Raw genomic sequence first — 12,629 nt, 5'->3', positions numbered from 1 at the left:
ACGGGAGGGTCCAGAACTGGGGAAGAAACTGGGGTCCCGAGCGTCACTGCTCCCTTCCCCTCTCAGCGTCCCCACTCCCCCCGGCAGCGCCCCTGCCCTTTCAGGGTCCTTCCTCCCTTCGTCCCCGGGCCCCCACGCCGCCCCCCCTCTCACCGCGGATCAGGCCTCCGTCCCCCTCGCGCCCCCTCAGCAGCGCCTCTTCACAGACGCCACCGCCATCTTCCGCTCGCCGCCGTGACACTGCGCACGCGCCGTGCACGGAGGGTCGCTGGGAAATGGAGTCCACTCTGCGGCAGTACCCCGCCCCTACCTTCTGCCGCGCGACAGGCCTTCCGCTCTCCGCCCCCTACGACGCCGGGACAGCCCTTCATTTCCGGCTTTCGGGAGCCATGCCTCCTGGGAAATGTAGTCCTTTGACGGGGTCCGGAAGGAAAGGGGGATAGAGGCTTCTGGGAAATGGAGTTCACAGTAGTTCTGGGTCCCTGGACGGCAGGTGTTAGAGAGAGTGGAGAGTCCGGGAGGCGAAGCTCCTAGGTCTGGAAGGTGGTCTGTTTCCTCAGCGGGGTCTGAGCAGAGGCCTCGATCCCCTCAACCCTTGATCCTGACCATTTACACAGTATGGAGCATTTCCAGCTATCAGAAGCTTCAGTCTTCCAGTCCGTCCAATGGGAAATGTGGTTTCGAGGAGCTCCTACAGGTTCTTATAGTAACACATCGGGACCCCTGGAGACCACTCGGCTCTGAGCCTCCTTTCCTCCGCGGCAGACTTGCTGGGCTCTGTTCGCCTGCTCCTGTCGAGATGATGAAACCCCCTGGATAGAAGGGCCCTGGAGTTCTGCCCTCGAGGCTTTTAGTATCAGCAATGTCTCCCACCTGTAGCTCCTCATTCGTCAGCCATCTCCAGCTCTCGCGTCCCCGGGCTGCGGCTCCCGGCGCCTGAGGTCTGTCTCCTCGCAATCCCGCAGGGGGCGCCCCAGTCCGGGCGCACCGCCCTCGGGGAGGCGGGAGGGGAGCCCAGGGCGGGCGAGGGCGAGGGCTAGGGCGGGGGGGCGGGGGGGGTGTCCCGGCTATAAAGCGTGGCCGCCTCCCGCGGCGCCCGGGAAGGCTGGGACCCTGGGCGGTCGGACAGACGGGCGCCGGTCGGAACTCAGGCCGTGCCGGCTGAGAGATCCGAAGCGCTTGGTTCCCCCCCGGGCCGGAGCGGGGGCGGGTGGGGGCGCAGGCCCGGGGGATGCTGGGCTCGGTGAAGATGGAGGCCCATGACCTGGCCGAGTGGAGCTACTACCCGGAGGCGGGCGAGGTGTGTCCTCGGGGATGGCGGAGCGGGAAGTGGGGGCGGGGGGCAGGAATCAGGGTGCGGGCCTAAATGGGGGCAAGGACCGGGGTGTGGACTCAAGTGGGGGCTCCAAATAGAATTGGGGAGCGGAGGAACTAGAGACACGGTGACCAGGTGTAGGAGTCAGGGACGGGGGACAATGCATGGGAGAGCGGTTTAGGCAGGCTAGTCAGAGTGAGGGCTTAAACGGGAGTCAGGAAGATTTAGGCAAGGGTCAAGTCATAGCTTAAATGTGAGGGCTGAGTGTCAGGGACCCAAAGTACAAGGAATTAAAATTAACAGACCAAAGATAAGACTCAGAACTCCGGGATACGGACAGAGCTGGGGGATTAGGAAATGGGGTTCAAAACTGGGGAAAATATAAGGGACTAAGAGATGGGAGAGGGAGGTCACCATTGAGGGAAATCTGAGCTGGGAGCTCATGACTAGAAATTAGTGTTAAAGATGGGGGTCTGGGGTAGAAATAAAAAGTGGGGTTCCGGGATAAGGATTGGGGCTGCGACTACGTCAAAGTCAGAAATGGGGGCTGGTGCTCGGGTATAAGAGATGAAGGTGATCAGAGATGAAGCTTGGTCTGGGGAGTGTGAAATAACAGGTGATTTAAGAGTTGGGGCTCGGATAGATAGGGGTCAGAGTCGGGATCCTGAGATCAGGGCATGTCGGCAACAGCATTGGCAGTGGAGGGGTCGGTCTCCACCCCAGCCCCCCATCCCTACTAATGACCCTCACCCCTCCCAGCTGAACTTCAGTGGTTTAATTGTTATCAGAGACCCTCAGCAGGGATTCTCCTTGTTGGAGTCTGGAGGGTTTCAGATTTCGCACCCCCCCATCCCCGCCCCCACTCCACCTTCCAGCAATCTCCACTAATTGCTAATGTCCTCACCAGTCCCATCTCGGACAAGATTTCCCTGGAGTAGGGGGCAGGGATGTATCTTAATTCGCTCACCCTAGCCGCCGGGAAGTCCCTCCTCAGGTCTAACTCCCATTCCTCTTGCTGCAAGGACTCCTTCTCCTGAGCGTGCTCTCTCCCTAGTCAACATTGTGAAGTGGAGGGGTCCTAGTTAGAGGGTTATGGGGGTCTGGATACCTGGGTTTCTGATGGAAGGGGACTGTGGGCTTGAGGTGGGGTATGGGACTGGAATGGTTGAGTTCTCCAAAGAGACCAAGGTCTGGGGTTTACAGGGGCCCCAGAGTGCCTGAGTCCTGGGTCTGGGGTTTGAAGCTGTAGGGTGAGACTCCTGGATACCCAGGCCTACGGGGCTTGGCAAGGTGCCCAGGAGGGGCCAGTCCTGGGGCTGTGGAGGTGTGAGGTGCACGTGGGGTGGTGCAGGGAAGGGATTGGGAGTGTTGAGAGGTGGAGCCTGGGCAGCTGGAGATGTCAGTTATATGGTGGGGAAGGCAGAGACCAGGTTGGAGGTGGAGACTCCCAGGTATTGGGGGATCCTGGCTGAACCCCCCACATAGTTCAGAGTCTGGGGACCTGATTTAAGGGTACCAACTACAAATCAGTGTTTTGGAGGCATATCTTAAGAAGTAAATTGCGGGGGTCTAGGCTGAAGGAGTCATTATTCGGGGCAAAACCTGACGTTTAGTAGGGGACAACTTGTGTGGAAATTGTCTCTGAAATTGAGGGACAGTCTAGAGATAGCATTTGGGGGCATATTTTGGAAGAGTTGACATATAGGGGGCTGGAAGTGGACATACTGTCTGAGGGTCTCCTCAGCTTTCCCATCAACTGAACGACCTCCTCCCCCTGGGTCAGAACAATGTGGGGAGAAACATCTGCACTCACTCAGCAACTGAGAACTGAAGGGGCCCCCAAACTACTTCTTGCCCACCACCCCCTCCTGCTGGGGTGATGTTGACCTCCCCAGGCTGGCTCCCTGTCTGGAAGGAAACTGGAAAGTTATTGCATCGCCACTGGCCTCTGGTTCTCACAGATCAGCTGGTCCAACTGCCCCCCAATTTTAGAGGTGGAAAACCTAAAGCCTCTTGGCGTGTGGGGGGAGCCGCTTGAGGTCCTAGGCTGGGACCAGAGTTAGAAAGTAGCTTGTAGCTTCACACTGCCTCCTTCTTCTCCCTGTCACACCCTCCTCCAGAGACAATAAGGAAATGAAAGGGGAGAAATTCCAGCCTCCTGGGGTGGGCGTGCAGGTCCCCTGAGGGCTTCCCCCCAATCTCAGCCCCGCCCTCGCTGGGGAGATCCGGTTCAGACCCGGACACTGGGGGTTCATCCCAGCCCCAGGCATGTGAAAGCCTAGGGTGGATTAGGGCAGCTGGAGTGCTTGAGGTCAGACCTCAAGGAGGACTTCCGGGTGGATGGGGAGCCAGAAGAGGAGGGCTCTGGGGTCCCAGTCTGTCTTCCTCTGTGATACAGGAGAGTCTGACTGAGTTGGAGAAATGTAGGGGGTTGTAGAGGGATTTAGGACCTCTCTGTGGATCCCCCTGAGTCCATCGCCTTCTCCCCTCTCTCTGAAGGACCCTCTTCCCTTACTCTTAGGGAGGGGCGAGAACCAGCCAACCCGGGGCGGGGTGGGGGGGTGGGGGGAGACCAGTGCGTGGGGGAGGGGAGTAGCTGTGGCTCCAATTTCAATGTGAGACTTCTGGGGAGATGGTGGTGCTGAAGCAAGGGGCAGAGAGATGCAAAGACGTGCTGAAGGGGAAAGAAAGAACAGGGTGGGAGAGGAGTGGGGTAGAGAGAGACAGAGAGAGAGAGTGCCAAGGCAGGGAGAAAGAGATGCGAGAGATGGGGGGGGGGTACAGAGGGAGAGAGAGATGGGGTATGGGAGAGTCGCAAGGAAAGAAAGGCAGAGGCGGGGGAGATGAGGGAGAGAAAGATGAGGACAGAGAGAGAAAGGGAGAGAGCGTGGGGAGGGGAGAGAGACAGACGTGGGGAGGGGGTGAGGGAAGGAGTACAGAGGTACTGAGACAGGGAAGGAGATGGACAGATACACACAGAGCCACAGGGAGTTTCAGCGTCATAGGAGAAAAGAACTACCTGGACAGTCATGTGAAAGAGAGAGGGGAGAGTTTCTCTACTAGAACGCAGACCTGGGTTGGTTACCACCTGCCCCTGACTCCCTGAGTGACCCTGGCATTTCCCTTTTCTCTCTGGACCTTTGGACGTGCAGACACTTAAGTGACAAGGGAATGAGATGGGACCCACTGATTTCATAGCAGAGGTGGCTCCCACCAGAGCTATAGCACCGCCCCCAGTGCCATGAGACCACCCTCCCTCATGGGGAGGGAGCGGGGCAGACAGGCAGATGGAAGATTGACAGAGAAAGGATGGAAGACAGGGGATGAAAGGGGTAAATGCACACAGAAAGAGAAATAACCATCCACCATGCGTCCTATTTTCCTTGCTTATCTTGTTCACTTCCTGCTAGACTGACAGCTCCCTGAGGGCAGGCATTTCAGTCTGTCTTGGTCACTGCTTTTATAGCTTGGTCCAGAGCACCGATCTGGAGCCAGCCTGCCTGGATTCAGAATCCCCGTTCTTTTCCTTCCTTGTTGTGTGACCCCTGGACAACCTCTCTGATCCTCAGCTTGCTCAGCTGTAAAATGGGTGTCATGATAGTGCCTCCCCCATAGTGTGGTTGTAAAGATGAAAGCGGACCTTTGCTGTGAAGTGCCTGGAGCAGTGCCGGCACAGAGTAGGCCAAGAAATATTGAATAACTGAGAGACTATATAGTTACTTACAAAGACATAGCAATGTCTACTGTATTTCACTGAGCTAAGAGGCACATTTCCCCCCCATTTGAACATATCTGAAAATGGAATGGGTTTTACAGTCAATGGTGTCTAGGGATTATAATTGACAGTGTTTTTTTCCATTCTTATTGATACTTAAAATAATACTGCAGCTTACGAAGTGATGTCTTAGATTTGATGATATATAATAGATGACATATATTAGGTAGAAATATGTGGGTTTTGATTTTCAAATGCTTTTGACCTATAAAAAGTGTAATTGTATAACCTAAAAGATGATGGCTAGATGGACAAGAGTGCACATATAGGGACTTCCCTGGCAGTCCAGTGGTTAAGACTTCGCCTTCCAATGCAGGTGGTGCAGGTTCGATCCCTGGCGGGGGAGCTGAGATCCCACGTGCCTCGCAACCAAAAACCAAAACGTAAAACAGAAGCAATATTGTAAGAAATTCAATAAAGACTTTAAAAATGGTCCACGTCAAAAAAAAAAAGTACACATATAGATTCCATTATTAGATAAATCAGCAGTTCTTGATTTTTCTTTTTTTTTTTGTCTCAGGACCTCTTTACACTCTTAAAGTTATTATTTTGCCTGCGTTGGGTCTTCCTTGCTGCGCGTGGGCTTTCTCTAGTTGCAGCGAGTGGGGGCTACTCTTCGTTGCGGCGCGTGGGCTTCTCATTGCGGTGGCTTCTTTTGTTGCGGAGCACGAGCTTCAGTAGTTGCGCACGGGCTTCAGTAGTTGTGGCGCATGGGGTCAGTAGTTGTGGCTCGCAGCCTCTAGAGCGCAGGCTCAGTAGTTGTGGCGCATGAGCTTAGCTGCTCTGTGGCACGTGGGATCTTCCCAGACCAGAGCTCGAACCCGTGTCCCCTGCATTGGCAGGCAGATTCTTAACCACTGCACCACCAGGGAAGTCCACACTCTTAAAATTATTGAGGACCCCAAACAGTTTTTGTTGATTGGGGTTATATTGATTGTTAACAGCATTCAAAATTAAAACTGAGGCGTTTTAAAAATAGGCATTAATTCATTTTAAAATAGCAACAATGTGTTAGTATAAGCAATATATTTTTATTAAAATAACTATTTCAAAACATTTAGTGAGAGGAGTGGCACAGTTACATTTTTGCAGATCTCTTTAGTGTCTGGTTCAGTAGAAGACAGCTGCATTTTCCTAGCTGCTTCTACATTTGGTCTATTGCAATATCACCTGTCATGTGGCCTCTGGAAAACTCTACGCTCATGAGGGAAAGAGAGTGAAAAAGGCTAGTCATATCTTATAACTTTCATTATATGAAAATAGTTTTGACCTCATGGATACCCTAAAAAAGTCTTGGAGACTCCCCAGGGTGTCCTGGACCACACTTTGAGAACCACTTAAAGCGTGAGCTTCAGTATATGGGAGCGTGGGGGGATGGGGTCAGGGAGGGAGGTGCATGAGGCGGGGGGAAAGAGAGAGACTTCAACAGACAGCTGTTTACAGAGGAGGCAAGACAGACAGACAGATGGACACACAATGGGTCCAGTGACCCTTTGCTTACCAACAGAGTAGAGACTCACCACTCGCCGTTTCTCTTTCTTTCCCGATAGGTCTACTCTCCGGTGACCCCAGTACCCACCATGGCCCCCCTCAACTCCTACATGACCCTGAACCCTCTGAGCTCTCCCTACCCGCCGGGGGGGCTCCCTGCCTCCCCACTGCCCACTGGACCCCTGGCGCCCCCAGCGCCCACAGCACCCCTGGGGCCCACCTTCCCAGGCCTGGGTGCCAGCGGTGGTGGCGGCAGCAGCTCAGGGTATGGGGGCCCGGGACCGGGGCTGGTGCATGGGAAGGAGATGCCGAAAGGGTACCGGCGGCCCTTGGCACATGCCAAGCCGCCATATTCCTACATCTCGCTCATCACCATGGCCATCCAGCAGGCGCCGGGCAAGATGCTGACCCTGAGTGAGATCTACCAGTGGATCATGGACCTCTTCCCCTACTACCGGGAGAACCAGCAGCGCTGGCAGAACTCCATCCGCCACTCGCTGTCTTTCAACGACTGCTTCGTCAAGGTGGCGCGCTCTCCAGACAAGCCGGGCAAGGGTTCCTACTGGGCCCTGCACCCCAGCTCAGGTAACATGTTTGAGAATGGCTGCTACCTGCGCCGCCAGAAGCGCTTCAAGCTGGAGGAGAAGGTGAAGAAAGGGGGCGGCGGGACCTCCGCCTCCAGGAACAGTGCGGGGTCAGCCTCGTCGACCACCACCCCCGCTGCCACAGTCGCCTCTCCGCCGCAGGCCCAGCCTCCAGCCCCCGAACCTGAGGCCCAGGGTGGGGAAGATGTGGGGACTCTGGACTGTGGCTCAGCCCCTTCCTCCACACCCTACTTCACTGGCCTGGAGCTCCCGGGGGAGCTGAAGCTGGATGCACCCTACAACTTCAACCACCCTTTCTCCATCAACAACCTGATGTCGGAACAGACACCACCAGCACCTCCCAAACTGGACGTGGGATTTGGGGGCTACGGGGCGGAGGGTGGGGAGCCTGGGATCTACTACCAGGGCCTCTATTCCCGCTCTCTGCTTAACGCGTCCTAGCAGGGGGGTGGGGGCGTCGTGGGTGGGGTATGGCGGTAGCTCACACCGTCAGGCTCTCGGGGCCTGATCCTCCTGGGGACACCTTGCTTGTCCTGTCAGTTCACATCCTGGCTGGTCTGTTACTCACTGCGGTGACTGCCATCTCTGTGGGCATTGTGTTGATCCACTGGCTACTGTGATGACTGCCATTGACATCTTGGTGGGCCCGTTGAGTACTGTGAAGACTGCCATGTTGATTGATGTTACTGGTTGATCTAGTGGGTGTCCTGATGGCCACCATCTGGGATGACATCTTGGTTGGCCCTTTGGGCGCCGTGATGCACGTCCCCTTGGCTGAGCCTTTGGACGTGATGGTGACGCTGGCCCACTGGGTGCTGTGATCGCCCCCATCTTGACCGGCTGACGTAACCAGTGTACCACTGTGCATCATGGTGGCCACCAACAGCCCCTGTGCTGGCCATGTCACCACTGTCTCTGGTGTGAGTTGAGTGAGGGACGGCGATGAGGATACTCCTCGGTTTTTTCCTGGAGCCCATCCCCTGCTCCGGTCCAGGAGAAACCAGAAAGGACTGGTTAGGGTGTGGGGAATTTCTACTGAAGTCTGGTTCTTGCCTGGGAAGCGGGATACTGGCTGTGTATGACCATTAAAGGCACCATTTCTGCCTCTTATTGCATGTCTCTTTTCCTTGGCGAGTGGGCCCTGTGAGGCTTGAACACCTGAATTGCTGTCCCCTGTCCCCTCTCCTTCCTGCCCCCAAGAGCTGGCTGCCTCTGGGGGAAGGGCTGGGGGAGGCATCGACCTGACCTTTGGCTCTTTGCTGTCCCTGACCCCAAGGACAGTTTGCTCACAGATAGCAGCCCCTGCAGCAGTGGGGCCAGGGCAGCAGGCGGAGGTGGCTCTGCAGTGACCAAGGCCATCTCCCTACCCCCACTCTCCAGACACATGCCTCTAGCGCCGGGGTTCAGGGAACCCAGGGGCTGCTCGATTTTTGGTTAAGCTAGGGAGGAGGAGAAGGGACGAACAGGGTGCTAATTGAAGGAGACAGGGTGTGTGTTAGTTCATCTGTTTGCATGTGTGCGCGTGCGTGCGCCTGTGCCTCTGTGGGTCCTAGGATATCACTTCGGCCATTGAGGTCCCTGTGGTCTGCTGCAGGGTGTTCTCTATCGTTTGTATCCCTCAACTGTGTGAGTTTGTATGTCTGTTCCTCCCCTGGGTATGTGCTTACTGTCGGTGTCTCGGGATATCAGACTCGTGTGCGTGTTTCCTTTATTGTTTTGTGTGTGTGGTTCTCTTATACACCTATCCCTGGGACCCTCTGGGTCTCACTCTGTTGGATGTGTGTCTCTGTATGTCCATTTGTCTACATACCTGCTGCCTTAAGGAGTCTACGTGTGACTACATCGGCGTTGTGGGTCATTTTGTGTTTCATGTGTATGTCTGGGAATCAGCATGTGTCTGTATTTTTTTTTTAAGAAGTATGTCCGTGTTTGTGTATTCTGCCTGTCTTTGCTGTGTGCCTGTGACTGCTGTGGCTGTGTGTGTGCGTGTGTTGACTGGCCCTGGCGTGTCTGTCTCTTTCACGTGCAGGTGTGTGGGAAAGGAACTGGGTCCTCCTTCGGGTGCTGGGGGCTTCTGGGAGCCTCTGGGTTTGGGGTCTGGGTGTTTCTATTCCTCCAGGTCTCTGCCTGGGCTCTGAGTCTGATATCTGTGGTTCAGAGGTTCCGAGGGATGGTTCTGTGAAACACAACTGTGTTCCTCACGCCCGTCATTTCACAGAGTGGAAACAGAGACCCAGAATGGGAAGGGACTGGGCCAAGGTCATTCCGCCAGGCTGAAGCAGGTTTGTTTTCCTTAGTTTGCGTTTGTCTTACTTGGTTGTTGGCTCTCTAGCCACTCATTCATTTAGTCAGTCAGTCATTCAAAGACCAAAGGCTGTCTCTTTATGCGTGCGCGCACGTGTGTGTGTGTGCATGTGTGTGTGTGTGTGTGTGTGTGTGTGTGTGAGAGAGACAGACAGACAGAGACAGAGAGAGGGAGCGGGGGAGGGGGAGAGATGTTTCTCCCAGTCCCTGTGTGTCCATCTTTCTGTGTTTCTTAGTGTCATCTATGCCCCTACATCTCTCTCTGTGCCTTTATCTCTGTCCCTTGGTTTATGGGAAAATGCTCGCTCATTCTCTGTGCCTCTGTCTCTCATATTCTCTGCCTTGCTCTCTCTCTTCATCCTCTCCGTTGCTTTGACTCCGTCTTCCCTCTCTCCGGGCCTCTGGATCGCTCCCTCCTTCCCTTGGGGGCTCTGGGTCTTCCTCTCTTGGGGTCCGCCTCCCCCCACTCCTTTGGCTCTCTGGCCTCTCTCCCCCTCCTCTGGTCTCTCTCTCCCAGCTCCCTGAGTTTCCGCCTCTACCTGCCACCTCGCAGGCCAGGCCCTCTATTTCTGTCACCGTGCCCGCCCTGCCGGCTGCGTGTCACCCCCTCCCCCGCCCCCTGCCGTGCTGGCTCCCAGTCAGCCGTCCCACCAGCCTCGCTGTCCTGGGCAGGCTGGGGAATTCCTCCTGGTTCCTGGAAAAAACAACTGGTGTCGAGAGAAAGGCCCTCAGTCTCCCTGGGTGCCCACCCCCCTCCCTCGGGCCTGGGGGTCTCTCCCAGAGTCAGGCCGGCCCGAGGCAGGAAGCCCTGCGGTTTCTGGCTTCTCCCAGGCGGCCTCCGGATCTGGCCCCCGCCCCCCCGGCCAACAGCCCAAATATTATTCCGCAGGAGGAGTCGGTGGCAGCGGGAGGAGGCCCAGGCTGAAAGAGGCTTTCAGGGCAGCCAGGCCTGGGGCTTCCTGTCCCCAGGCTCAGGCCTCAGGCCGCCCCAGTGGGGACCTCAGGTGGCCGGAGGGGCGGGTGTTGTTGTAGGGTCCTGGGGGGGAGGGTGGGGCCATCCGTCAGGGTGTCTGGTGGCCACCGGCTCGGCTGGCGTGGGCAGGTGTGACCCCTACCCCAGGGACAGCCGGCTGGTGGCCAGCAATGGAAAAGTACCGCAGTCAGACATGGGACGCATGGACAGACATGAGGACGCTAGGGATCAGGGTTGAAGGGATAGCCATGGGGACACAGAGAAGCCTGGGCTGGGACAGATGGACCTGGGCACGGCTTGTGGGCTTTAGGTGACATAGTCCAAGGGAGGGGCCGTGAGTGGGGAAACAGAGGCCAAGGCAGGGTCCCCCCTGTGGGTATAAGACATGAGATGATGATGATGAAAATAATGATAATAATTAATAATAATAATAATAATAACAACAGCTATGAGGGCTTACCATGTGTCTGGCATTATGTAAGCATCTTACAGAATCGATAGACCCAATCCTTCCCACCACCCATTTTATTACTGGGGAAAGTGAGGCATGAAGAAATGAAGTGACTTGCCCAAGGTCACACAGGTAGTGAGTGGGGAGCTAGGACTTGAACCCAGGCCCAGAGCCAGTGCCCTTAACCAGGACGCTATTCTAGAGCATAGGAGGGGCAACAGCTGCACAGAAGGGCCCTGGGGTCCCAAGCCCTCCCTCACGGTCACCGCCACTCACACCCTGCTCCTGGAGGCCGAGGGGGCACCCCAGAAGCCAGGAGCCAGGGAGGTTTATGAGTCTGTGTCAATGTCAAGGTGTTTGCAGGCTTCTGTGTTACTCCATGATTTGTCTGATCAGTGTGTGAGTGTGTGTTGTGTGTGCCTGTACGTCTCTGTGTCAGTGTCTTCTCACTGGGTTTCTGTAGGTGTTGCAGTGCTGTGTCACTGGGTATGCATGTATGTCACTGTTCTATCATTGTCTTCTCTGTGTCTGTCACTGGGTCCTCTGTCCTTGTGTTTTGTTGCTGTGTCTCTAAGCCTAACACTATGTTTGCCCATCATTGTGTCCTGGTCTCTGTCACTGTGTCTATTACAGTGTGTCTCTGTCACTGGCTTCTGTGGGTCTGTTTATGTCTCAGACACTCTGGGTCTGCCTATATCTGTCCCTGTGTGTCACCGTGTCTGTCCCCCTGTGTGTCACCATCTACCCAGGTGTCACCGTGTGTGTTACTCACCACCCAGGCCACAGGTGGGCGTGTCGGGCCCACTGGTGCCCAGAGCTGGGGCCCAGCCCATCCCACCCTCACTCTGCCATGGGCCAGGCTGAGCGCCTGTTTGCAATGACTGCCCCAGGTAAACACCAAGATCCGGAACCCAAGGGCCACCTCCCTCACCTCCACTCCCTGCTCCTTAGCCTGCCCTGGACTGCGCTGGACCAGAGCTGCACAGGCGGTGCCCCTAAACTGGAGACGTGCCCTGACCCTCCCCCTCCACGGTCACCAGCCTTCCCAAGCCCCCAGCCTTGGCCCTGCCTGCCTGCCGGCTTCTCTCTCTCTCCCTCTCTCTCTGTCCCTCTCTGGACGTCTGCTGGCCTCTCTGCTTCTTTCTGTCCCTACTTCCTCTCAACTGGGTTTCTCTGTGTCTCTGCCTTTCTCAGGAATGATCCGTGTCGTCCTTCTGTCACTGCCCCTCTACCTCTGACTTTTTCTGTCTTTTCTCAGTGAAGTTTGATTTCTCTGCTTTCCTGATCTGTCTCCATTTGAGCCAGTCTTGGTTTCTAACACTGCGTCGCAGTCGGCCAGTCTCTTTCTGTTTGTCTCTCGCACTTTGTAAGTTTCTCTCTCGCCCTTCTATCCCTGTGCCCCTCTCAGCTCGAGCCTCTCAGTCTTGGTCACTATCTCTGTGGGTCTCTGAGCCCCCAAGCCCCACAGGAGCAGACCTCTCCCATATCAGGGTCCTTAGGGAAGTGTGTGGCCCCCAGCCTCCCACCCCAGCCCACTGGTGTGTGTGTGTGTGTGTGTGTGTGTGTGTGTGTGTGTGTATATATATATATATATATTTAAAGGTATATGTACATATTATTTATATCTGTACCCGGGGGCAGGAGGGGCAGACACTGGGGCCTTTGTGTAGCTGCTGCCCGCTGCCTGCCTGCCCGCCACTCCTCTCCCTTCGTCC

At 55.8% G+C, this 12,629-nt stretch overlaps 2 protein-coding genes across 2 annotated transcripts in view; one reads left to right on the top strand and one right to left on the bottom strand.

The window, feature by feature from the left end:
• SYMPK (symplekin scaffold protein) overlaps positions 1-273 on the bottom strand; it is a 33,472-nt gene extending 33,199 nt beyond the window's left edge. Inside the window, exon 1 of the mRNA XM_082437173.1 lies at positions 154-273. The gene's annotated coding sequence lies outside the window, so the exon portion shown is untranslated. The remainder of the gene's footprint in view (positions 1-153) is intronic.
• A 779-nt stretch (positions 274-1,052) lies between these two features.
• FOXA3 (forkhead box A3) lies at positions 1,053-8,296 on the top strand. The gene is made up of 2 exons (XM_082437193.1): positions 1,053-1,300; positions 6,641-8,296. Exons 1-2 carry the CDS (start codon positions 1,232-1,234, stop codon positions 7,625-7,627), a joined length of 1,056 nt encoding a protein of 351 aa, XP_082293319.1. The 5' UTR covers positions 1,053-1,231; the 3' UTR covers positions 7,628-8,296.
• Positions 8,297-12,629: the final 4,333 nt, after the last annotated feature.

The sequence above is a fragment of the Balaenoptera physalus genome (assembly GCF_965194825.1).
Source record: "Balaenoptera physalus genome assembly, chromosome: 19".
Taxonomy (NCBI): domain Eukaryota; kingdom Metazoa; phylum Chordata; class Mammalia; order Artiodactyla; family Balaenopteridae; genus Balaenoptera; species Balaenoptera physalus.
Note: the sequence above shows the minus strand (reverse complement) of the source record. Positions and strands in the feature narration are given on the sequence as shown.